The 25,067-nt window shown below is 65.3% G+C and overlaps 4 protein-coding genes across 4 annotated transcripts; 3 read left to right on the forward strand and 1 right to left on the reverse strand.

Moving 5' to 3' along the window:
* Nucleotides 1-584: 584 nt before the first annotated feature.
* On the reverse strand, nucleotides 585-3,939 carry LOC125685356 (tubulin alpha-1C chain-like). Its single transcript, XM_048928354.1, is given in 6 exon segments — nucleotides 585-911; nucleotides 913-1,188; nucleotides 1,190-1,627; nucleotides 2,538-2,686; nucleotides 2,764-2,986; nucleotides 3,822-3,939. Coding segments are annotated over 6 exon segments (1,350 nt in total). The 5' UTR covers nucleotides 3,825-3,939; the 3' UTR covers nucleotides 585-650.
* Nucleotides 3,940-8,934: 4,995 nt separating this feature from the next.
* On the forward strand, nucleotides 8,935-11,564 carry LOC125685354 (tubulin alpha-1A chain). Its single transcript, XM_048928351.1, has 3 exons — nucleotides 8,935-9,172; nucleotides 9,250-9,398; nucleotides 10,389-11,564. Exons 1-3 carry the CDS (start codon nucleotides 8,935-8,937, stop codon nucleotides 11,367-11,369), a joined length of 1,368 nt encoding a protein of 455 aa, XP_048784308.1. The 3' UTR covers nucleotides 11,370-11,564.
* A 2,562-nt stretch (nucleotides 11,565-14,126) lies between these two features.
* Nucleotides 14,127-17,756, forward strand: TUBA1B (tubulin alpha 1b). Its single transcript, XM_048928352.1, has 4 exons — nucleotides 14,127-14,257; nucleotides 15,582-15,804; nucleotides 15,882-16,030; nucleotides 16,596-17,756. The coding sequence occupies exons 1-4, from the start codon at nucleotides 14,255-14,257 to the stop codon at nucleotides 17,574-17,576; spliced, it is 1,356 nt and encodes a 451-aa protein (XP_048784309.1). The 5' UTR covers nucleotides 14,127-14,254; the 3' UTR covers nucleotides 17,577-17,756.
* Nucleotides 17,757-20,438: 2,682 nt separating this feature from the next.
* On the forward strand, nucleotides 20,439-25,067 carry LMBR1L (limb development membrane protein 1 like). Its single transcript, XM_048928702.1, is given in 20 exon segments — nucleotides 20,439-20,579; nucleotides 22,119-22,203; nucleotides 22,451-22,487; nucleotides 22,595-22,734; nucleotides 22,815-22,918; nucleotides 22,988-23,114; nucleotides 23,229-23,297; nucleotides 23,381-23,451; nucleotides 23,552-23,627; nucleotides 23,716-23,799; nucleotides 23,870-23,907; nucleotides 23,909-23,947; nucleotides 24,019-24,096; nucleotides 24,194-24,267; nucleotides 24,368-24,387; nucleotides 24,390-24,457; nucleotides 24,534-24,600; nucleotides 24,681-24,721; nucleotides 24,723-24,843; nucleotides 24,924-25,067. Coding segments are annotated over 20 exon segments (1,470 nt in total). The 5' UTR covers nucleotides 20,439-20,507; the 3' UTR covers nucleotides 24,983-25,067.

A 25,067-nucleotide genomic window follows, 5' to 3' on the forward strand; every position in this document is an offset into this window, starting at 1 on the left:
GGGGGACACAGAGTGAGGAACTACGGGGGCGTGTGTGCTGGAGGGGGCGTCTTCGGGACACACTCGTGTACCCTGGGACAGCCCAGAGCGTTCCTAAGGTCCTCCTTGCGACCCCCTTCCCCCCCCCCAGAGGACTTCCAGGATCCCCATCGGCACCCAGGACCCCCCCAGCCGCTCCCGGAGCTCCACACGTGGCCCGAAGCAGCGCGGACCCCCGGCACCACCCGGACCCGCGGGCACCGCTATGCTGCCCCCTTCTGGAAAAGGGGAGGCATCGCACGATCAGCGGGGCGCCGCTACTCCGTGCCGTTGTGCGCATGCGTGAGGCCGTCTGGAGGACCTAGAGCAGCAGAGTTGGGCGGACTGGCGGCGCAGAGCGGTAACTGCACAGGGACGCCACTTCCGGGTTTCAGCGCGAATCTGTCGCTTCTCTAAGACCAAAAGCGTGGAGCCGGCCGGAGCGGGGGCACAGGGCGGTGCGCAATGCCGTGTGCACGAACAGCGAAACCGAGCGGACCACTCCCATAGAGATCCAGGACGGCAACCCCCAGCACAGCCCACGCACAATAAGCCAGAGCCAAACCTGTGAACGTTGCAGCTTTATTGAGCCCCACAGTGCAGCAGCCCAGAAAGGCACTCATTGGAATCAATCAGTACTCCTCCCCATCCTCCTCGCCCTCCACGCTGTCAGCCCCCACCTCCTCGTAATCCTTCTCCAGGGCAGCCATGTCCTCCCGGGCCTCCGAGAACTCCCCCTCCTCCATGCCCTCCCCCACGTACCAGTGCACAAAGGCTCGCTTGGCGTACATCAGGTCGAACTTGTGGTCCAGGCGCGCCCAGGCCTCGGCGATGGCCGTGGTGTTGCTCAGCATGCACACGGCGCGCTGCACCTTGGCCAGGTCCCCCCCCGGGCACCACGGTGGGCGGCTGGTAGTTGATGCCCACCTTGAAGCCGGTGGGGCACCAGTCCACAAACTGGATGCTGCGCTTGGTCTTGATGGTGGCGATGGCAGCGTTGACATCTTTGGGCACCACGTCCCCGCGGTACAGCAGGCAGCACGCCATGTACTTGCCGTGCCGTGGGTCGCACTTCACCATCTGGTTGGCCGGCTCGAAGCACGCGTTGGTGATCTCGGCCACCAACAGCTGCTCGTGGTAGGCCTTCTCAGCAGAGATCACCGGGGCGTACCGTGGCCAGGGGGAAGTGGATGCGCGGGTAGGGCACCAGGTTGGTCTGGAACTCCGTCAGGTCGACGTTCAGAGCGCCGTCGAAGCGCAGCGAGGCCGTGATGGAGGACACGATCTGGCTGATGAGGCGGTTCAGGTTGGTGTAGGTGGGGCGCTCGATGTCCAGGTTCCTGCGGCAGATGTCGTAGATGGCCTCGTTGTCCACCATGAAGGCGCAGTCGGAGTGCTCCAGCGTGGTGTGGGTGGTGAGGATGGAGTTGTAGGGCTCCACCACGGCTGTGGACACCTGCGGGGCCGGGTAGATGGAGAACTCCAGCTTGGACTTCTTGCCGTAGTCGACCGACAGCCGCTCCATCAGCAGCGAGGTGAAGCCGGAGCCGGTGCCGCCCCCGAAGCTGTGGAACACCAGGAAGCCCTGCAGCCCCGTGCACTGGTCAGCCTGCGGGGACACAAGAAGGGGTCAGGTGGGATCCAGGCAGCTGCGCAGCTCGGCCCTTCCTCTCGTGGCCTCGTGAGGACGTTCTGGAGGTGCTGCTTTTGGGGGTCTCCGGGGGTAGGAGGCACCAGGGTGATGGGGCACCGCCAGCCGTTGCAATCTGCCCCCTTGAGGCGTGGATCCCTTTGGGGGACACAGCCTGTGCGGTGGTGGCACTGGGCAGACTGGGGGAAGATGCAGGAATTGGGGTTCAGAGCAGCTCAGCCTCAGCCATGGCCTCGCATCCCACACTTGTGCACCAGGTGATGCCTGTCCTGAGCCATCCTGCTTCAAGCTGATGTGCCAGCATCGCCTGCAGCACAGCCAGCAGCACCACAGCTCTGCTGCTGGTGTGGGAATAGAAGTTCAAAGCAATGGGGCAGCAGCACCGGTCCAACCGGCCCCATGGCGGCAGCGACACCCACACAGAAGCCCCAGGTCCAGCCACAAGCAGACAGGTTGGCACCAGGCGCAGACGGCCCTGGGGCTGCTGTGGGGAGGGGACAGCGCTGACCCATCCGCCCTGCCCTGTCCCTCTGAGGCAGCCCCACCTGCAGTGCTTAATGCTGCTGACAGTGTGAGAAGGAGCTGCTGATCCCCACCCCGTTCTCCTTCCCTCACCTTTAGGTGGGGACTCGCCCAAGGAGACCTCATATGAAGGGAATCTTCACACGACCCATGAGAAGGAAAGTGAGGTTTTCCAAAGACAGGAGCTGCCCTGCAGGCCCATCGCACACCCAGAGCCACCCACCACAGGAGGAGGAGGAGGGGGTCCCATAGGAGGGGGTCCCATGCTCCCACAGCCCCGCAGCACAGCTCCGCGCCGCCCCACGCTCCCGCTGCCTGGGGGGCCCCAACGACGCGCCGTACCCACCAGCTTGCGGATGCGGTCCAGCACCAGGTCGATGATCTCCTTGCCGATGGTGTAGTGCCCCCGGGCGTAGTTGTTGGCCGCATCCTCCTTGCCCGTGATCAGCTGCTCGGGGTGGAAGAGCTGCCGGTACGTCCCTGTGCGCACCTCATCTGTGGGCACCGCGAGCGCCGTCAGCACCGCCACGAACCCCCCTCAGCCCCCCCAGCCCCCAGCCCGCCCCGCTCACCGATCACAGTGGGCTCCAGGTCCACGAATATGGCACGGGGCACGTGCTTGCCAGCCCCCGTCTCGCTGAAGAAGGTGTTGAAGGAGTCGTCCCCCCCGCCGATGGTTTTGTCACTGGGCATCTGCCCGTCGGGCTGGATGCCGTGCTCCAGGCAGTACAGCTCCCAGCAGGCATTGCCGATCTGCACGCCCGCTTGGCCCACGTGGATGGAGATGCACTCACGCTGCGGGGGGACGGAGGGGGTTTGGGTGCTGCCCTGCTGCGCCCCAGCACTGCGGAGCTCCAGGCAGGGATCTGCCCACGGTCACCCCTGTGTTCTCACAATTTGGGGCTGTGTGACCCAACTGCTGTGCTGCATCCTTCAGTGCACAGCTGGAAGCGGCTTTTCCCCGTCGTTCTTCCCAGTTGTACTGGGATGGGGACACCGTTTGGGACACCCTGCCCTACAGCTCTGCCACGTGCTGCCTCCTCTTCTTCAGGGCCGAGCTTAGGGCTCTCCCCTGTTCCACCCCAGCTGTTCTGGGATGGTGCTCTGCCATTCTTTTCCCCACCAGTCAGTGCCCCACATCGCAGTCCCAATGCCCACAGCTCAGCCCAGCCCCACAGACCCATGGCGAGGCTCAGGGTGGGGCAGGAGCAAACTCCAAAGGCCATGAGTGCAGAGTCAGAGACTCATGTAGGACCCGGCAGCTCCGCGGGGCTCTGCCTGGGTGGAAAACAGGCGCTGCCCCACGCGTGACTCACATCCACGGGGATCCACGAGCGACCCCACACACCCCACTCCCAGGCAGCACCCAGGAACGCACGGTTCCCACTTCCCCTTACCCCCTGTCTATCGCATTACTTACTCGAGTCCTGCAGCCCCCACCCCACAGACCCCGACCCCAAACCCGCGCAGCCTCCCCCCCCCCCACATCTCCACGCCCTACCCACGATACACGTGGCTCCAGCGACCCCCGACCCCACGTACTGCCCACGTGAGTTCCGCAGCCCTTCCACGCCGGAATCCTCCCAACCCCGCGCACAGGGTCCCACAGCCCACCCGTGTCCCCCCTCACCATGGCCGCTCACTACCCGACCCGTTATGAAGCCGCCGGTGAGAGGAACAGAGAGAAGCCCCCTCCCCCGGACCGCCCTTATATACCCGAGGGGGCGTGGCCTCAATGGTGCGGGACACGCGTGGGCGTGACCCAGACGCCCCGCCCCCTTCAGACACCGCCCTCATCACGCTCCGCCCTTTCCGCCCCGCCCCGCCTTTGATTGGTCAGATCGAACGTCGGATGCGGGAGGGCGGGGCTTTTGCTAGGGGGCGTGGCCTGTGACTGCAACCAACGGAATGTGGGGGCGTGGCCTATCGGGCGATGGGCGTGGTTTGAGCAGAAGGGGCGGGGCGTTCCCAGGAGGGGCGCGGAGGGGCTGCAGGCGGACCCCAATGCGGGGGGGTCCCGGTGCCCCCCAGCCCCAGTCCTGCAAAGGCGGAACCGGGACCCGGGGGGGCTGAAGGGCCCCGCTGTCCCCGTGTCGCCGTTCCCGTGGGAATCCCCGCGGGGGCACCGCCGCGCCGTCTCCTTTTCCCGCTGCCGTCGCCTTTGTTCCTCCGCCAGCGCCGGGGGGGGCATTTCCACGGGGCGGCAATGGCGTGAGGGGCGGGGGGGGCAGATCCTGTAGGGCTGGAGGAGCGGGCCGGGGGGTGGGGAGAGCACCTCGTGGGTCACCTCAAGTCTGGCCTCGGGCTGCGGGTGGGGACCGTGTGGGGTCACATTCCCAGGGTTTGGGGATCTCCGTGCCCCCTTCGCGTGGGCCTTTGGGGGGGGGTGCGGGGGGGAATGCTGCCCCTCCATTTAAGGGCCCCGAGGACTCAGTGTGGGGGGAGCAGGATGTTCCCAGAGCCGAGGGAGCCCTCTGCCCCAGGGGGGGTCCTGAGTGCGGTGTGTCCCTGCAGTGCCACTATGATCCCCTGTGTGCCTGGGGGTCCACGTGCCCCGTGGCTGCACCCCCACAACCCGAACAGCACCGGGATTCCATCCCCACCCCCCACTTTACCCAGTGTCCCCCCCATGCCCTCAGTGCTGGCTCCTCTATAGGACCGCAGCACCCCGTGTCCCCCAGTGCTGCCCACTGCTCCTCCCCAGTATCCCCAGAACTCCCCTCGCTGGGGACCCCCCTCCCTCCCTATGGGGATGCACCAATTCCATCATCACCCCCCAGCTCCCCCTTCCCCCCCCTCCCCGGTTCCCCCCAGCCCCATCTCTCCGTCGCAGCCGCCGCCCCGTGCCTTTATCCCTGCTTTTGCCGCAATGCGGTGCCGCACCTGCAGCCCCCTCCCCACATCCAGACAGACGTGGCCCCCCCTCCCCCCACACCCTTAACCCTGTGCTCCCCCCATTTCCCGCTCTCTCATCATCCCATGGGTGTTGGGGGGGGGGGGTGGGACACCCAAACTGCACGGTCAAAGCAGTGACCCCCCTCCCCCCCCCCATAGATGTCCTGTAATGCTGTGATAGAGACCCCCACCCAATTCCAGGGAGGGGACACAGAGGTCACCCTGTCAGGTTGGGTGCCCCCCACCTCCGCCGTACCCCCAGGGCCCCGTCCCTCAGTCTGGGTGAACATGTCACATCGATGCTCAGGGGACAGACAGACAGACAGACAGAGCTGGCGGGCACAGGCGTGGGGGGGGGGGGGGGGGGGAGTGTGGGCAGAGCCAGGATCCTCCACCAGCCCCACACCAACGCCATGACCTCCCCTGCAGTGGGGGGAGCGGGGTTGGGTGGTGGAGGGGCTGCAGTGGGGCTGGGGGGCTCCGAGGGGGGGGGCTGGGGGGAGGAGGTTTGGGAGGGGGGGGGCATGGCCACTGTGCTGGGTTGTGTCTGGGCTGCAAACACAGCAGGGGCCCAGCAACAGTCACCAGGAGCTGCTGCGTTGCTACCAACAATCAACACAGCACAGGCGGCCAGGAGTTGGTGGGGGGGCACTGGGACTTGGGGAAATGGAGCCTCCCCCCTCCCCCAGCATCACGGACTGCTGTGCACTGCAGCTGTGCACTGGAAAGAGGGGGGTAGGGTTGTGTCTCCCCATAGCAGAGCACTGAGGGGTTGGGAACTGGAGGGGGGGGAGGGGGCAGGGGTAGTTTTAACCCCCCCCCCAGCAGTACAGTGGGGTCAGATGGGGGTTGTGGGATGGAGTCGCCTCCTTGCAGCAGTATGGGGGGGTACTGAGGACTCAGACCCCCCCCTGCCCAGTCCTGCCCCCCTGACCGGCCTCCACCTCCTGCATTCCCTTTGACTGGACCCCCCCACACCCCGCGAGGTGATGGAGGCAGGGAGGGGGGATATGGGGGGGGTCGCAGCCCTCATCCTAGCAACCCGTCTCCTAGCAACCCTGTTACTTAGCAGCGGGCAGCACTGGTGGTGAGTGGCCTTCCATACCTAACGAGGTGGGAGGGGGCTGGGGGAGACCCCCCCCCCCAGAGCTCAGAGCCCATCACCCTTCACCCTGCACCACCCGGGGGGGGGGACTGAGCCCCCAGAACCCCAGAGGCCCCCCCCCACCAATGCCTTGGGGCCATTGAAGGGCACCTCCCATCCCTGGGCTACAGGTTTGGGGCAGTATTTCCCATTCCTGGGGGGGTCAGAACCCCACGGAGCACTCACAGGGAATGGCTGTGGGATCAGCCGGAGGGAGACCAATTTTTTGGGGGGGGGGGGGGCACAGCCTGACTGGGGCAGCGTCAGCCTTTGTTCTGGTGGGCGCTGCCCGGCTCGCGGCTCCTCTTTGTCTGCAGCCCCACACTCCTGCAGGGGGGCGGGGGGAGCCCAGCCCTGGTTTAGCAGCACCCCAAAAGCACCGAGGGAGGGGGGCAGAGAGGCAAGGAAATGGGAACGAAGACGTGGAGTGTCCCAAAAATGCACACATTGTATGAGAAAAGCAGAAAGAAATCGTGAATTCCCAGCTTTTGGGGGGTGGGGAGGGGGGGGGTGATGCAGGCAGCTCCACCTGCAGCGCCCTGGGTCACGACCCCCCCCCCCCCCCCCACTGCCCCCCAAATAAAAAAGGCAATGGGAGATGTGCAGGAAGCCCTGGAGCTGGGGAGGATGGTGGTTCAGGGTGGGGGGCTGCAGCAGATTGGGGGGGGGGGTCAGGGTGGTCCAGCTGTGTCCTGAACACCAACTGCTGCAGAGCGGCTGCTGTCGGACCTGGAGCTGTTCTGGGGGCTGCGGGGGTCCAGGGGCTTTTCTGGGGGTTTGGGGGGGGGCAGATCGGCCTGGAACAGCCCGGGATTCCCCTTTCTGTGGGCCTCCAGGGGCTGCGGTGTGCGCACAAAGGCGGACAGGGATGGGCGCGGGGCCACGGATGCGGCGGGGGCCGAAGGACGGCTGGGAAGCGGGGCACTGGGGCACAGCCAGGAGCGGGGACAGCGGCAGTTCCGGGAATGGGGACAGGGATGCGGCCAAAACGAGGACAGTGACACGGTTCAAACGGGGACCGGGGCGTGGCCGAGGATGGGGACGGGGATATGGATGGGGATTGGGGCGCTGTCACGGCTGGGACAGCGATGTGGTTGGAAACGGGGGCCGGGATGGGGATGGGAACGGGGACACAACCAAAGTCAGGGGCCGGGGATGGGGTCAGTGCCACAGCTGAGATCCGGAGCGCTGTGGCACAGCTGGGAACGGGGAGCAGGGCGCGGTTGGGGCCGATGGCACTGAACGGGACGGGGTCCGGGGATGGGGACACGGACGGGGACGGAGGTGGGGGAGCAGGGATGGGGACGTGGGAGCGGAGCGCGGTGCGGAACGGAGCAGGGAGCGGCGATGGAGCGGTGTTGGAGCGGTGATGGAGTGGTGGTGGCGGCGGTCCCCTCCGCATCCCCCGTCCCCCCCCGCCCCGTCCCGCCCGCCCTTTGTCTGCGGCTCCGGTGGGGCGGGGGGAGCCATTACCTCATCCCCGCACACCAATGGCCGCCGCCGGGGCCTCCTCCCCCCGCCCGGCTCCGCTCCGCCCCGGCAGCCCTATAAAGCTCCGTTCCGCCGCCCGGCTCCGCCGCGTCTCTTACATCGACTGCCTCAGCGTCGTGCTGTGAGAAAGCCCCGGAGCGAGCAGCCGCCATGGTGAGCACCGAGGGGGGGCAGCGGGCAGCGGGGTCGGGCTCTGCTCACCTTCCCCCCCATTCCCTTCCTTTTGTTCCTTTTTTTCGTTTTTTTCCCTTTTTTGGTTCTTTTTCCTCCTCCTTTGCTGCCGTGGAGCCCATCATGAGGTCACCGCGAGGGGCTTCGCGGACAAAACGCGGCCCCGCCCGGTGCGCGGGGGGGATGGAGGCCCCTCTGTCGGTGCGGTCCCCGTTAAACCGCATCGTGTCCCGTTAATCCGGGCAGATGGGGCCTCGGTGCCGCGTCAGCTTCGGGTGTGGTCCCCGTTAAATCATGGGGGGGGGGTACCCTCGATCGAGGAGGAATGGGGCTCCCTCCGTAGCGACTCTGCAGAGGCTGTAGCCCCCCGTTAAATGGGGTTGGGGGCCGTTAGGATCCGTTACGTGGGGTAAAATGAGCCCCGGTGCCGAGTCAGCAAAGGGCGTGGCCCCGTTAAACCGAGACGGGGAACACCGGGTCCCTTTAAACAGGCTGAGATGGGACCCCCGGTACCGGCTCCGCGCTGGGCGTGGCTCCCGGTTAACGGAGCACAATGGGAGCCCCGCTCTCCGGTTCTGAGCCCGTAAGGGCGTGGTCCCGGTCCGATAGAGCAGAATAATGCTGAGGCTCCACCGGGTGGGGCGATGGTTAAACTGGGACCCCCCCCCCCCCCCCCCAACCACCCCCGGCAGAATCGAGTGCCGGTGCGGAGCCCCCAGCCTTCAGCCTCCTGTCCCCAGAGGACAGGGCGTGGCCCCGGCCCCACGGGCAGCGTGGGATCCATTGCTGAGCCCCCAACCCACGGTGGGTGGGGTTACAGAGCTGCATGGAGCCCCCCGGTGCCGAGCCCCCCATCGGGGTGTGGCGGCGCCGCAGCCCAGAACAATGGGCTGCGATGGGGTCGATGCAGCCTTGGCGGTGCGGCGCTGTTCCAGCCGCCAGAGGGCGCGCTTCTGAGCCCACCCGAATGAACGGCATTGGATCGGGGATGGGGGGGGGGGGGGGAAGCGCACATCGCTGAGCCGGGGGGTGACGCTGCCCCATGTCCACCCCGCAGCGTGAGTGCATCTCCATCCACGTGGGCCAAGCGGGCGTGCAGATCGGCAATGCGTGCTGGGAGCTGTACTGCCTGGAGCACGGCATCCAGCCCGACGGGCAGATGCCCAGTGACAAAACCATCGGCGGGGGGGACGACTCCTTCAACACCTTCTTCAGTGAGACGGGGGCTGGCAAGCACGTGCCCCGTGCCGTCTTTGTGGACCTGGAGCCCACTGTGATCGGTGAGCGGGGCGGGCTGGGGGCTGGGGGGGCTGAGGGGGGTTCGTGGCGGTGCTGACGGCGCTCGCGGTGCCCGCAGATGAGGTGCGCACGGGGACGTACCGGCAGCTCTTCCACCCCGAGCAGCTGATCACGGGCAAGGAGGATGCGGCCAACAACTACGCCCGGGGGCACTACACCATCGGCAAGGAGATCATCGACCTGGTGCTGGACCGCATCCGCAAGCTGGTGGGTACGGCGCGTCGTTGGGGCCCCCAGGCAGCGGGAGCGTGGGGCGGCGCGGAGCTGTGCTGCGGGGCTGCGGGAGCGTGGGACCCCCTCCTATGGGACCCCCTCCTATGGGACCCCCTCCTCCTCCTGGGGTCAGCGGGGCTGGGTGTGTGGTGTGATGAGGACAAAGGCTCTGTTCCTCTGTCTCGCCCTCCCTTCCAGACCCAGCCAGGCTGGATTTAGATTGAATATATTAATTAATGGTAATCCTGTTGTGCAGGCTGCCATTGGCTGGCAGCGTGCCGCGGTGCAGCTGCGGTGTTGGAGCTGCTCCACAGCGCCGCGTCCCCCGGCATTGCTGAGCTGTGCAATTCCTCCTTTGTTCCCCTGCCCACCCCCCCTGCCTCCAGCCCTGGCTGCAGCCACATCCAGCTGCACTTAGAGGGGTTGGGAACCCCAGGGGTTGTGGGGGTGGAGGCAGAGCTGTGGGCTCCCACTCCCGTCCCAACAGTGTGGCCAAGACCTCAGCGCAATCTGCTCCCCGTGCACCCACCCATGGGTGGGGGAAGCTGAAGGCATCTGTCCTCCACCCATGAGGCTCTGTGCCCATGGGGCTTCCCCAGGGGATCCGTGTTTCAAGTGCTGACTGATGGTGGATGGAGGTAACCCTCACCCTGTCCTGCTACTGGAAATCCCCCCGAAGTGTCCTCTAGAGGACGTAAAGAGGAAGGACCAAGTTCTGCAGCTGTCCAGAGTGAACAAGACACCACTGCGGTGCTTTCCCCCAGTCTGCCCAGTGCCACCACTGCACAGGCTGTGTCCCCCAAGGGATCCACGCCTCAAGGGGGCAGATTGCAACGGCTGGCGGTGCCCCATCACCCTGGTGCCTCCTACCCCTGGAGACCCCCAAAAGCAGCACCTCCAGAATGTCCTCACGAGGTCACGAGAGGAAGGGCCGAGCTGCGCAGCTGCCTGGATCCCACCTGACCCCTTCTTGTGTCCCCGCAGGCTGACCAGTGCACGGGGCTGCAGGGCTTCCTGGTGTTCCACAGCTTTGGGGGCGGCACCGGCTCCGGCTTCACCTCGCTGCTGATGGAGCGGCTGTCGGTCGACTACGGCAAGAAGTCCAAGCTGGAGTTCTCCATCTACCCGGCCCCGCAGGTGTCCACGGCCGTGGTGGAGCCCTACAACTCCATCCTCACCACCCACACCACGCTGGAGCACTCCGACTGCGCCTTCATGGTGGACAACGAGGCCATCTACGACATCTGCCGCAGGAACCTGGACATCGAGCGCCCCACCTACACCAACCTCAACAGGCTGATCGGGCAGATCGTGTCCTCCATCACGGCCTCGCTGCGCTTCGACGGCGCTCTGAACGTCGACCTGACGGAGTTCCAGACCAACCTGGTGCCCTACCCGCGCATCCACTTCCCCCTGGCCACGTACGCCCCGGTGATCTCTGCCGAGAAGGCCTACCACGAGCAGCTGTCGGTGGCCGAGATCACCAACGCGTGCTTCGAGCCGGCCAACCAGATGGTGAAGTGCGACCCGCGGCACGGCAAGTACATGGCGTGCTGCCTGCTGTACCGCGGGGACGTGGTGCCCAAAGACGTCAACGCTGCCATCGCCACCATCAAGACCAAGCGCACCATCCAGTTTGTGGACTGGTGCCCCACCGGCTTCAAGGTGGGCATCAACTACCAGCCGCCCACCGTGGTGCCCGGGGGGGACCTGGCCAAGGTGCAGCGCGCCGTGTGCATGCTGAGCAACACCACGGCCATCGCCGAGGCCTGGGCGCGCCTGGACCACAAGTTCGACCTGATGTACGCCAAGCGAGCCTTTGTGCACTGGTACGTGGGGGAGGGCATGGAGGAGGGGGAGTTCTCGGAGGCCCGGGAGGACATGGCTGCCCTGGAGAAGGATTACGAGGAGGTGGGGGTGGATTCGGTGGAGGGCGAGGGCGAGGAGGAAGGAGAGGAGTACTGAGGGTTCACGCGGTGCTGCTCGCACAGGGAACAATCCTGGTCATCCCCACCCCACCCCTCGGGTCTGTAGCGGTGTGCGCTGCTGTCTGTGCTGTTCTATGGTCTGTGGTTCAATGGAAAGTCTGTTACAGACCCCCCCCCAATCCCCAATCCTCTCCTGTGTGTCTCAATGAATAAAAAGCATTCCCTGTCTTAAGCTCTGTGTCTGGTTGCTCTGTGCTGTGATGCTGGGATAACCCCCCCCCTGTTCCCCTTCATCAGTTGTGGTGCTGCTGGGGGTGGGCTGAGCTCAGCACCCTCATTCCCAGCTCTGTCCCTGGGGGGTCACCCACCTCCTTCACCCCCTGTGTATGGGGCAGAAGATGGGGGGGATGGGGGTGGAGGTGCTGGGCTGCGGCCATTCATGAGGTTCCGTGGGAGCTGTGCGACTTTGTGAATGGGATCCGTGGGTTCATTCATACCTTGGGGCGGGCAGACAGCCGGCCTGGGGGGCCAAAAAGGGGACACATCACAGCCCCTCATGGGGGGGGCAAAGGGTGGGCACAAAATGCCCCTATGCTGTGCATCCCCCCTTCCTCTTCCTTCCCCTCCTTGGAGTGAGATGTTCCCCAATGGGAATCCTCTGCGGTGGGCAGCAGTGGGGTTTGCTTCCCCTCTCCCCCCCTTTCATGCTGTGCTTTGTGGCTGCAGCAGGACCCAGACTGCCTTACAGCACCCCAAAAACATGCAGCCTGCAGGTGGGGGGGGGGGGGGTATGTGGGGAGGGGGCACGGCCCAGTGCTTGCTGATGGAAGCACAAAGCGTTTCCTCCTTTCTACCTCATTTTCCTTTAATGAAACTCCTGCCTGTCCCAGCCCACGGTTTTGGGGTTTGATCTTCTCTCCCACCCCATCTCGCCATGGTGATGCAGTGACCCTGCGCTGCCCCCCGCTCTCACCCTCCACCATACAAGCAGCGCTGCCCCATCCCAACCCCACATGTTGGTGCCAACCGTCCCCAGTGCAGCATCACAGCGATCCCTGCGGCGCCCGGTCCTGCGGTGCTGCTGTCACCTGAAATGGGAGAAGGAAACTCTGTGACCCCACGATGGCGTTAGAAAGCAGCACTCCTTTATCCCTCACCCTATGGAGCAGACGATGCTCTGGCAGCTCAGCTTCTACATCTGAACAGTGAGGACAAACCTGTGCAGCATCCTGGAGCTCATTTTTATCCACAGCTCCATAAATGCTGACGGCCCTCTGGCCATTAACACCCATGGTGCTCCTCTGCCTACCTGCCCTACCTTCCTACCCCAGCTGCCTTTCCCCAGCTTGGCAAACTTCAGTGGCTCTTTGGGCCACAATGAGTGACTTGCAGAACATGAAATCCAGGGAAAATGTCCTTGCCCATTGGGTGCAAAAGATAAAAGCTGTCTGTTGTGACTGCGGTGCTTGTGAGGCAGGATGAAGAGAAAGCAAGGCTGTTTGCACAGCAAAAAGGGAACGGGATGCTTTAGGAGCAGAGCTCGTGGGTTCCTTTTGCTTAATGGGAGGCGTTGGCCCTTACCCTGCTGTACTGATCTGCACTGCTGAACAAATGCAGCAGCACCCAGCTCCACGTCTGCTGCTGGTGCCCCCTGTGTCCCCCCAGGGCTGGTAGAAACCCCAACCCTAAAGAGAGTGGGGGGGGGGGGGGCGTCACCCATGTGCTGGGGGAACAGAGCTGCGTCCACAGCCCCCCCCACCCCAAAAGGCTGTGGGTGCCCCCCCCCAATCCCTGACCCCCCCCCTCCATTGCAGGAAGAGGAAGCGCTCCGCTCGGGATGGGGGCAACGCAGCCCAATGTGGAGGTGGGGGCCGTCAGCCACAACCCCCATTGCCCCCCCCTCCCCCCCCTGCCATGCTCACAGCGCAACGCGGTGCGAAACCAGCGTGCAGCAGCGCGGCGTTCGGGGGTGGCACACACACAGGACCCCCCGCTTATCCCCACCCCAACCCCCATTATTCCCCCCCCCCCCCCCCCCCGGGCTCTCCCTTCCTCATAGCCGCCATTTCGCGGCCGGCGGCCATGAGGCAGCGCCACGTCAGCGCAGCACTGCTGCAATGCGGCCTTGGGGGGGGGAAACGACGACACTACAAGGGGGGGGGGGGGCACGACACTGGGGGGGGTCTCTCGGGCTCCGGTGTACTGGGAGCAAAAAGCACCGGGGGTGGAGGGGGGGGCGACGTTGCGACCCTCGTGGTGGGATGGGGGGACGATGAACGGGGGGGGGGGGGGCAGCGCGCAGATGGCAGCGGGGCGGGGGGGGGTACAGATGGGCAGGGGGCCCCCTGGGGAGCTGGGCTTTGGGGAGGGAGGGGGGGCAACGCGGAAGCGGATTAAAGGCTCTGGGCGTTGGAGGGGGGAGCACGTGCTGTATATCCTCCCTCCCCCCCCCCCCGCACTGGCGCAGTTTTCCTCTGCAGCAAAACCGCACCGGCGCGGGCGGGGATATGCGGGGGGAGGAGGGGGGGTATTAACGGCTGTTGCTTTCGTTCCCCCTTCCTCCCTCCCCCGTCGCAGTAGGGCGGGCAAAACGCAAGGACGGACTGCAGGGGGGGGGGCGATCCCTGTAGTAATTCACCTCCCCCCCATCCCCAGACCCCTTTTGCTGCTGCAGGTGGGGGCTGCACCGCACTGCGGGGGGGGGGGGCAGGGCGAGTCGCCCACTCTGCAGATGGGGGAGGAAGATGGAGCGCGCCACGAGGTTCAACCAATCAGCGCTGGAGGTGTTTTGATGGGCGGTCGCGGCAGCCAATGGGAGCGCGGGAGCTGCCCGCTGCTGTTCCTGTATATTAACGGCGCGCTCGGGAACGGTTGCAGTCGGAACTTGCGACGACTCTTTGCGTCGGGCCGAGTACCGCAACCATGGTATGGGGCGGGGGGCAATTAGGGGTAATTAGAAGGTAGGAGCGATGGGTGGGTGGATGAGTGAGTGCGCAAGTTGCGGGGGGCTTTGGGCAGTGGAAGCTGGATGTAGGAGATGAGGGGGGATAAGGAAATGGGGAAAAGGATTGGGGGGAATTTGGGGTCGGGGTGAAGGGCGGGGGAACAGAAATGAAGGGGCTGAGCTGAGAAAGGAGAGGGGAGTAACGGGGTGGGGGTGGATGGGAACGGGCGGATGGGGTGAAAAGGGGCTGGGGGCGCAGAGCGGCAGTTAAGGCGGGATGGGGGTTGGAGGAGCGGATGGGGCAGAGCGATGGGGGGGGGCACAGAGCGGGAGCTGGGGCTGCAGCCTCACCCCGAGGCCCCACCGGGGCCCCCAGCACGTGGTCCCGCATCCCCTCCAGCCCCCCCCAAGTCTCTCGGTGGGGGCGGGGCGTGAGCTCAATTTTGGCGCCATGTCCGGACCGTTAGGGGTTTCCCGCGCGCGGGAAGGTGCGGGTGCGCTCCTCCCCCCCATTCAACCCCGCCCTCTGCCGCACAAAGCCCCCAAATCCCCCCCTTCTTCCCCCCCTCCATGGCTGCCCCCGTTCCCTTTCCTGTCCCGCTTTGCTCCCCGCACCCATCCGAGGGCGGCTCGGCGCCGACCCGTGGGGCTGATTTTCCCCCCCCCCCCCACCCCCCCCGGCGGTTTCGTGCCCCTCCCGTAACGTTTGGGCTCCCCAGCCCCCCATTCTGGGCGCCATCTGCCTCTCCGCGGAGGAATGCCGAGCAGGTGCTGCCCTGTGGGTGCGGCTGGGAACGTGGGGGTGGGGGAGCGGCACAGCAGCTGGACCCCCCTCCCCCCACCCCCCCCCATCCCGCCCCATCGCACCCTGCGCTCGCGCTGCGTTCACTCGGCGGCCACGTGGTTTCCCCGCCGTGCCGCAGTGATGGCAGCGCTGCTTCCTCGTCCTCGGTGCCGCCCCCTCCCTCGGCTGGGAAATGCCGCCCTGCGCATGGGCTGGGGTCCCTCCCACCCTGCTATGGGGGCTCGGTGCGCGGCTGGCCCCAAACACCCCTTCCTTCCTCCCCCCCTTCCCCAGCACCTCCTCCTTCATGGCCCCGTTGCTGCCTATGGAGATGGCGCTGAGCGCTGTGTGTCCCCCCGGGGCTCAGGCTGGCCCATGGTGACGCTGGGCCCCGCTGGTGCTGCGTGTCCCATCCCAGGACAGTGGGAAAGTAGGGACAACTGCGGGCAGATCCCCGCCTGGAGCTCCGCAGTGCTGGGGCGCAGCAGGGCGGCACCCAAACCCCCTCCGTCCCCCCGCAGCGTGAGTGCATCTCCATCCACGTGGGCCAAGCGGGCGTGCAGATCGGCAATGCGTGCTGGGAGCTGTACTGCCTGGAGCACGGCATCCAGCCCGACGGGCAGATGCCCAGCGACAAAACCATCGGCGGGGGGGACGACTCCTTCAACACCTTCTTCAGCGAGACGGGGGCTGGCAAGCACGTGCCCCGTGCCGTCTTTGTGGACCTGGAGCCCACTGTGATCGGTGAGTGGGGCGGGCTGGGGGCTGGGGGGGCCATGGGGGGGCCGTGGCGGTGCTGACGGCGCTCGCGGTGCCCACAGATGAGGTGCGCACGGGGACGTACCGGCAGCTCTTCCACCCCGAGCAGCTGATCACGGGCAAGGAGGATGCGGCCAACAACTACGCCCGGGGACACTACACCATCGGCAAGGAGATCATCGACCTGGTGCTGGACCGCATCCGCAAGCTGGTGGGTACGGCGCGTCGTTGGGGCCCCAGGCAGCGGGAGCGTGGGGCGGCGCGGAGCTGTGCTGCGGGGCTGCGGGAGCGTGGGACCCCCTCCTATGGGACCCCTCCTCCTCCTCCTGTGGTGGGTGGCTCTGGGTGTGTAATGGGCCTGCAGGGCAGCTCCTGTCTTTGGAAAACCTCACTTTCCTTCTCATGGGTCGTGTGAGGTTTCCTTTGACCTGGACTCTGATCCTTCTGTATGCAGTGCTTATGAGCAGCTGTGCTGACTGCTTAACTCCTTCAGGGACGCTCATGCTGGCCCTGCGTCCCTGCAGTGCTCTCCCTGTGGGTGGGGGTTGCTGCCAGCTCCTGCCCACTCATCTCTGTGGGCTCTCGGCTCCTGGGGGCGCCTTGCTGTCCTCCAATTGCTTACAGCCCAATGGGGGCCAACGCTTCCTTGTGTTTGTGTTGCAAGATGTGTCAAAGGGCTGAGACAGCTGGGTCGCACTTCCTAGGCAAGTCAGCAGCGATGTGAATTTGGGACACTTGGCGGTGATGTGATGCCTTTTGGCGTTGTTCTTTTGCAGGCTGACCAGTGCACAGGGCTGCAGGGCTTCCTGGTGTTCCACAGCTTCGGGGGTGGCACCGGCTCCGGCTTCACCTCGCTGCTGATGGAGCGGCTGTCGGTCGACTACGGCAAGAAGTCCAAGCTGGAGTTCTCCATCTACCCGGCCCCGCAGGTGTCCACGGCCGTGGTGGAGCCCTACAACTCCATCCTCACCACCCACACCACGCTGGAGCACTCCGACTGCGCCTTCATGGTGGACAACGAGGCCATCTACGACATCTGCCGCAGGAACCTGGACATCGAGCGCCCCACCTACACCAACCTGAACCGCCTCATCAGCCAGATCGTGTCCTCCATCACGGCCTCGCTGCGCTTCGACGGTGCTCTGAACGTCGACCTGACGGAGTTCCAGACCAACCTGGTGCCCTACCCGCGCATCCACTTCCCCCTGGCCACGTACGCCCCGGTGATCTCTGCCGAGAAGGCCTACCACGAGCAGCTGTCGGTGGCCGAGATCACCAACGCGTGCTTCGAGCCGGCCAACCAGATGGTGAAGTGCGACCCGCGGCACGGCAAGTACATGGCGTGCTGCCTGCTGTACCGCGGGGACGTGGTGCCCAAAGACGTCAACGCTGCCATCGCCACCATCAAGACCAAGCGCAGCATCCAGTTTGTGGACTGGTGCCCCACCGGCTTCAAGGTGGGCATCAACTACCAGCCGCCCACCGTGGTGCCCGGGGGGGACCTGGCCAAGGTGCAGCGCGCCGTGTGCATGCTGAGCAACACCACGGCCATCGCCGAGGCCTGGGCGCGCCTGGACCACAAGTTCGACCTGATGTACGCCAAGCGAGCCTTTGTGCACTGGTACGTGGGGGAGGGCATGGAGGAGGGGGAGTTCTCGGAGGCCCGGGAGGACATGGCTGCCCTGGAGAAGGATTACGAGGAGGTGGGGGTGGATTCGGTGGAGGGCGAGGGCGAGGAGGAAGGAGAGGAGTACTGAGGGCTCGCAGTGTTTTGCTCATCCTGACATCCAAGGTAGTTCCCTCCCCACCCCTCGGGTCTGTAGCGGTGTGCACTGCTGTCTGTGCTGTTCTGCTCTGTGGTTCAATGGCAGGTCTGTCACAGACCCTCCCTTCTTCTCCTGTGTGTCTCAATGAATAAAAAGCTTTCCCTGTCTTAAGCTCTGTGTCTGGTTGTTCTGTGCTGCAATGCTGCCGTGACCCCGTTTTCCCCCGCTCCATTGGTGGTGCTGCTGGGGGTGGGCTGAGCTCTGCACCCTCAGCCCCAGCTCTGCCCTTGGCCCCCAGTGTGTGGGGTGGAAGATTTGGGGGGGGGGGGGTGGGAGGCGCTGAGCTGCTGCCATTCATGAGGTTCTGTGGGAGCCGCACGTTTTTGTGAATGGAACCATGGCTCCATTCATACCCAGGGGTGGGCAGTCGCAGCCATCCTGGCTCCTGTGGGGGGGGGCTACAAGTTTGTGTTGATGGGGGGGTTTCCTCAGCCCTGTGCTTGGGTTTGTGGAGCTTCATGAGGTTTTTCCACCATCAGATTCGTTTTAGGAATTTTTGCTGACCTTGAGTTGTTTTTCCCCAGCTTGGCAAACTTCAGTGGCTCGTTGGGCCACAATGAGCGACTTGCAGAACATGAAATCCAGGGAAAATGTCCTTGCCCATTGGATGCAAAAGATAAAAGCCGTCTGTTGTGACTGCGGTGCTTGGGAGGCAGGATGAAGAGAAAGCAAGGCTGTTTGCACAGCAAAAAGGGAACGGGATGCTTTAGGAGCAGAGCCCCCAGCATAGGAAGGGCGTGGAGCTCTGGGAGCGGGTCCTGAGGCGCTGAGATGAGCAGAGGGCTGGAGCAGCTCTGTGTGAGGAAAGGCTGAGGGAACTGGGCCTGTTGAGCTGGGAGAAGCTGCGGGGGGACCTCATGGTGGCCTTCAGTGCTTGGAGGGAGCGGAGAAACAGGAGGGGGAACGGCTGTGTGTGAGGGGGGGGTGGTGATGGGACAAGGGGAATGGCTTTAAAGTGAGCCAGGGGAGGTTTGGGTTGGATGTGAGCAGGAAGTTGTTCGCACGCGGGGCGCTGGAGCAGGCTGCCCAAGGAGGCTGTGGATGCCGCATCCCTGCGGGCTGGATGTGGCTCTGGGCAGCCTCTGGTTGGCGACCTGCACACAGCAGGGCTTGGGAGCCCCATTACAGCCCGGGGGTTTCCCCCGTGTGCTGGGGGAGCAGCGCTGTGTCTCCACAGTGCTGAGTGCCCCCAGTGTGTCCGCAGCCCCTCGCAGTCCCCATCTCCGGACCCCTTTTGCTGCCCAGACCGGGGCTGCACCGCACTGTGGGGGAGGGGGAGAGGGCAGATCTCCCACCCCGCAGTTTGAGGGGGGGAGCTTGGAGCGCGCTACGAGGCTCAGCCAATCAGCGCCGGGGATGGTTTGAATGGCGGCGCGACGGCCAATGGGAGCTCGGTGCGCTAGCGTGCCCCGCCCCTTTTCTATATATAATAGCGCTCCCAGGGGCTGCAGCCTGGAATTTGGGGGGGTTTTGCGTTGGGCCGGGCAGCCGCAGCCGTTGTGTGTGGTTGGGGGGTGTGCGGAGGATAGGATTATGGGATGGGGAGGTGAACGGATGGAGGGAGGGAACACAAATTGGGGGGAAGGGATTCAAGAAAGCAGGAGGGGTTAGGAGATGGGGAAAAAGAGTTGGAGGTTGGGGGGGAATAGGGGCCGGGGTGAAGAATTGGGGAGCAGAAATTGAGGGGGGTCTGTGCAGAGGAGGGGATGGGGAGCAATGGGGGAGGAAAGAGTAACAGGGACTGACGGGGTGAAAAGGGGCTGGGGATGGTAGAAAAGGAATTGTGGGGAAAATGGGGACTCGGAGGAGTGGATGGGGCAGAGCAATGGCTGGGGAGGAAGGAGAGGAGTATTAAGCATCCTGCTGTCGCATGTCCACATATGTTTGCCTCAAACACTTTGAGCTTTCTCGTGCTTTGGCCCTGGTTTCTTGCCTTGTTCCCAGCTGTCCTGGCTGGGCTTTAACTCCCTGATGTGATCTGTTGCTTTTCCTCGTTTCTGTGCTCGTTCAACGAATAAAAGGCTTTAGGACAAGCTGCTGCTGTGTCACATACAAACGCTTTGTGTCAGCCTGGGTGGCTCGCAGGGCACAGCCGCATGGGAACGGGCTGTCCCCATTGTCTGTGCGCAGTGACACGGCTGCGGGGCTGGCAGCGCTGGCTCTGGCCCTTCCCCTGCTCCTTGGTGAAGGGGGGTGGGCCTTCCCCATCCTGGGGGCCAGAGGCTGTGGGTTCTGTTCTGTGGGATCGAGTCTCAGTGGGGGTTGGGAAGGAGCTTTGCCATTGCCCAGGGGCCCCCTCCGGTGTATGGGGGGAGGGAGGGGTAGGAAGGATTTACGGGCCCCGGGGATTAGCCCTGGCTAAGGGATTAGTGCTGGCGCAGCGGCTCAGCGCCGTTCCCTCCACCCCCCTCCCCCTCCCCCCCCCCGGCCGAGGCGAGGCCGTCTCCGCACCGCTCCCGGGCCCGGGGGGGTCCCGCGGGGCTGGAGGGGCACCGGGGGCATCAAGGAACGCGTTGGTGCGCCGGGCGTGAGAGCGGCTGCGCGCTCAGCCAATGGGCTCCGCCCGCGCAGCTCTCAGCCAATGAGAGGCGCCTCATTCTGAGCCGGCAGCCAATGAGGGCTGGGGCGGGACACTTCCGGGCGGTGGTGCAGTGAATACATAGTAGCGAGCGGCGGGAGGGGGGGGCGTGGCCTCGGTGCCCGTTGCTGCAGGCGGCTCGGCTCGGCTCGGCTCGGCTCGGCTCGGCTCGGCTCGGCTCGGCTCTGACCCGGCCCTGGCCCGGCCCTGGCCCGGCGCCTTGCCCGGCCCGACCCGACCCGACCCGACCCGACCCGACCCTTCCCGGCCATGCTTTCCGCCCCATGGCCCCAGTGGAGCTCGACGCGCTGACCGTGCGGGAGCAGCTTTTCCATGAACGTGTCCGCGAATGCCTTGTGAGTCTGGGGGAGGGGGTCCCGCTGGGGGTCCCGCTGGGGTTGGGGTCTCTCAGGAGGGGTGGAGCTCCCTGTGCTCCCGGTGGCAGCTCCGGGGCCGTGCCCCACGCCCGGGTCTTATCGCGGTCGCAGCTGCACCGCAGCGCTGTGTGCCTGCAGATAGCGGGGCTCGGCCCGGCCCGGGGAGCCGGGGGTGGATGGGACCCTCGGACCGATGAGAGCCACCCTGTCCCCCTTCCCAAAAGGCAGTTGGGTATGGGAGGGAATGGGGCAGGGGCTGTGGGGTGTGAGGGAGCCAATGGAGCCCTTTTGTGGGGCAGGGCTGCCCTGGGCTGGTTCTGAGGTCCTGCAGAACCCAGGCACCAGGGTTCTCCCGTGCCGGTATGGGGTCCCTGGTGTGTGGGAGGACCGGGGCTGCCCGGTTTTGCAGCAGTGTCAGAGCTGAGCCAGCACTGTGCCACACACCCGTGGCCCCTTCCTCAACCCTACACCGGCATCTTCTTCCAGGGCGCTCAGTGTCAGAGGGGAACCCTCAAAACTGTGGGCTCTGTGCAGGGGAGCAGCCCTGGTCCCAGCTGTGCCAACCAGGGCATCCACTGCGAGGGGTCAAAGGTGTGCAGGGATGGAAGCGTCACAGCCCTGGGATCTCCCAGGGGCCTTTAGGGACAGCCAGAGCCGCGCGTCCCTGCAGTGCTGCACCTCTCCCAGGAACGCCCGGTTCAGCTCCGCCAGCGTGGAGCCCGTGCGACCTTTCAGACTTTCCCAGGCCACGTTGTGGAGCTCTGCCCCGCGGTGACATCAGCTGGGAGCCCTCGCCTTCCGCTGGGCTGCAGCTGGGATGCTCATGGATCATGGATCTCCCCACGAAAGCCCTGCCTCGCTCCTTTGCTCCAAGTTGTTTGGAGCCCCAAACGTGCAGTGCTGTGTGCTTCCTTCAGCGGGAGCAGGGGGAGGAACAGCCCTCGGGGTGCCCAGAGCTGGGCTGATCTCAGTGCTCTCTGCCACCTACCGGGTGGGCCCTCACCCCCCGGGACCCCCAGCTGAGCCCCTAATATGAAGGGCGCCCAGGCAGGAGGGAGGTGTTGGTGGTGCTGGTGCCAAAGCGTTGGGTTCAGGCAACCTTTCCCCCTTCTGCTGAGCACCCGCGGGGATGAAAGGTCGCTGTGTTCCTCGAATGTCGCCTGCTTGGGCTGCGGCTCGGAGCGCCAGCGGGGGCGGGAGGGACAGACAGACACTGCGGTCGGCCTTGGTGCTGGGCTCAAGGCTGTGCCTGCAGCCCTGCTGGGTGCCAGCAATGCGAGGGCTGCGGGGTCGGGGTGTTCCGTGCAGCCAAGGCTGCTGCTGGTGCTCGCTCTGTACTCTCAGCTCACAGGGGTGACTTGTGAGCGCCCAGCGGGTGACCCTGGTGCAGCCCATGTGTGTTTATGGGGAGAGAGCAGGGATAGGAAAATAAAACAGGGGGGAGCTGATGGGATCTGGGGACGGCAGCATTCCTTGTGGGGGGAGTGCTGCCCTCTGAGGCCGCCGCTGTGCCTGCAGATCTGCGCCCTGCTCTTCGCCGGCCTCTACATCCTCTGCCATTTTGTCATAAGGCACTTCAAGAAGCAGACGGATTTTGCAGCAGGTGGGAGGATTCGCTGAGCCAAAGCCCTCGGGCTGCTCCTGCTCTTCTCTGCCCCGATCCCAGTGCGGCTCTGCTCCCTGTGGGGCGTCCTGCTGTGGGGGGGGGGGGGGAGCAGAGCCCCCAGCTCCATCCAGAGCTCTTCTGAGTTCTGCAGCGTTGTTTGCAGCAGAGAGAGGGGCTGGGGGAGGCGTCAGAGCGGGGAATGGCAGGGAGCTTTTCCTGCTCACTTGTCTCTTGTCCTCTGCAGTGCACGATGATGAGGACGCCGCTGTCAACAGGATTGCGTGAGTTCCTCCCATCCCTCTTCCCCTCCTTGGCGGATTGGCACCACGTCCTCCTGTCCCCTGGGGGGGGACCTCGAGCTCTGACACCCACGTGGGATCTCGGGCAGGTTGGGGCTGTGCACCTTCACCCTGGCCGTGGCGTTGGGCGCCGTGCTGCTGCTCCCCTTCTCCATCATCAGCAACGAGGTGCTGCTCTCCTTCCCCCACAACTACTACATCCAGTGGCTGAACGGGTCCCTCATCCACGGTGGGTGCGCGGGGCGGTGCTGGGGTGCTGAGCTCCCCCCCGTCCTGCACCGGGATCTCACCCCGTTCTGCCTCCCCCAGGCCTCTGGAACCTGGTCTTTCTCTTCTCCAACCTGTCCCTCGTCTTCCTCATGCCCTTTGCGTATTTCTTCACGGAGTCGGAGGGGTTTGCGGGATCCAAGAAGGTACGCGGCCCCATGGGTGCTGCCCCCCTCCCTGTGCCCCCCAGCTCTGTGCTGATCCCTGTCCCATAGGGCATCATGGCTCGTGTGTACGAGACGTCCGTGGTGCTGCTGCTGCTGACGCTGCTGGTGCTGGGCATGGTCTGGGTGGCCTCTGCCATCGCTGGCAACGGCGCTGTGAGCCGGCAGTCCCTCTATGGTGGGTGCTGGGGGTGTGGGATGGGGGGGGGGGATGTTGGGACAGCATGGGGCTGAATGTGCTGGGAGGAGTCCAGGGGCCCTGCTGTGCCCTGACCCCCCCTGCTCTCCTCAGACCTCTGGGAATGCTACCTGCCCTACCTCTACTCCTGCATCTCGCTCTTTGGCGTGCTGCTCCTGCTGCGTGAGTGCTGGGACCTGAGGTGCTGGGGGGGCTCTGCTGCCACAGGGCAGAGTTGTGGGTTCACCCTCTGCTCCCCCCCTCAGTGTGCACCCCGTTCGGCCTCTCCACCATGTTCACCGTCACCGGGAAGCTGCTGGTGAAGCCCGGGTGAGCTGTCCCCTCTGTCATCCTGGTTGGGGTCTCTGTGTCCCCAGCGCCGTGGGGCTGCCTGGGTTGTGACATGCACGTCCCTGGTGGCTCCTGCCCACCCTCAGCTCCTGGAGGACCTGGATGAGCAGCTGAGCTGCACGAGGTTTGAGGAGGCCGCCGTGTCCCGCAGGATCGCATCTGGTGGGTGCCCACGGGATGGCATGGGGCGCCAGGGGGACCTGGGGTGCCAGGGGGATCCCACGAGCCCCACGCTGTCCCCACACTGCAGGGAAGGCTTCCTGCTGGCTCAACCTGAACGTGGCACTGCTGCAGGAGCGGCTCCTCAGCATCCGGAGCGAGAGGAAGAAGCTGGGTGAGGAGCTGGGGGGGCACTGGGAGTTTCCCAAGGCCCCAGGTTGTGGGGCAGGGTGGTAATGTGCTCCAGCTGCGGCACCGAGCCTCGCCCTGGCAGAGGAACGTGGGCTAACCCGCTGGCCATGCTGGGCCTCCTGGCACTGACGGTGCGTGTCTCCATCCCCCCGTGTGCCACAGCCCCCCTATGGGTGCCCTAAATCTCCCCTCCTCTTCTCAGGGCGTCTCAGTGCTCATCGTCTGCTTCCACGTCCTGGAGCTGCTGCTGGACGACACCGCGATGCCACGGGGGATGCAGGTGCCCGGGGTGGGGGGGAGGATGAGGGGGGTGGGGGTACAGCGAGGAGGAGCCCCATCCGTGGGGCAGAACCCCTTCCATGTCCCCCCTGCTGCAGGACGCGGCCCTGGGCCAGGTCTCCTTCTCCATCCTCGGTTCCTTCGGAGCCGCGCTGCAGGTTGTCCTCATCTTGTATCCTTCATGTCGGCACTGGGGGCTTCCATCCCCTGCCTCCCCCCCCCCCCCACCCCCGCTGTCCCCTCTCTGTTCTCTCCTTACACCCCCCCCCCAGTTACCTGATGCTCTCCTCCGTCGTGGTTTCTACAGCTCCCCTCTCTTCACTCGGCTGCTCCCCGAGAGGCAGGACACCCCCCTGACCAAGGTGAGACCCCCCCCCCCTCCACAGAGCCGTGCTGAGGGGGGCCGAGCGATGGGGCAGCACTTCTTCTCCTCCCCAGATCATCGGGAACTGCGTCTCATTGCTGGTGCTCAGCTCCGCCCTGCCTGTCTTCTCCAGGACGCTGGGTGAGAAGTGGGGCTGCAGTGGGGGTTTGGGGGTTTGGGGGGGGGGGCACCTCCTGACCCCCCCCCTCCTTTGCCCACAGGAATCACTCGCTTCGACCTCCTGGGGGATTTTGGCCGCTTTAAATTGGTTGGGGAACTTCTACATCGTCATCATCTACAACATGGGCTTTGCGGCGCTCACCACCCTCTGCCTGGTGAAGAGGGTGACGTGGGCTGTGCAGCAGGAGCTCATCCGTGCCTTTGGTGAGGGGGGGACACGTGGGGGGGGGTGGAGATGGGGGCTGCACCCCCCAACCCCCCCTCATGCTCTGCCCCCCACCCAGGTCTGCACAAACTGCCGCTGTCTGTCTCGCGTTCCCGGCCCCAGGGAGAGCATTGCTGAGGCTGTGGGGTGTCCCCTATGGACCCCCCCCCTCCACGATGCTCTGTGGGTTTTGGAGCCCTATCAGAAGAGCTGGGACCATGGG

This window comes from Lagopus muta, chromosome 28 (genome assembly GCF_023343835.1).
Source record: "Lagopus muta isolate bLagMut1 chromosome 28, bLagMut1 primary, whole genome shotgun sequence".
In the NCBI taxonomy this organism is placed as follows: Eukaryota; Metazoa; Chordata; class Aves; order Galliformes; family Phasianidae; genus Lagopus; species Lagopus muta.

Coding starts and splice junctions, on each gene's coding strand:
- LOC125685354 (XM_048928351.1), top strand. CDS start 8,935: ATGTCCACCCCGCAGCGTGAGTGCATCTCCATCCACGTGGGCCAAGCG. Junction 9,173..9,249: donor CCTGGAGCCCACTGTGATCG/GTGAGCGGGGCG, acceptor CGGTGCCCGCAG/ATGAGGTGCGCACGGGGACG. Junction 9,399..10,388: donor TGGACCGCATCCGCAAGCTG/GTGGGTACGGCG, acceptor GTGTCCCCGCAG/GCTGACCAGTGCACGGGGCT.
- TUBA1B (XM_048928352.1), top strand. Junction 15,805..15,881: donor CCTGGAGCCCACTGTGATCG/GTGAGTGGGGCG, acceptor CGGTGCCCACAG/ATGAGGTGCGCACGGGGACG. Junction 16,031..16,595: donor TGGACCGCATCCGCAAGCTG/GTGGGTACGGCG, acceptor GTTCTTTTGCAG/GCTGACCAGTGCACAGGGCT.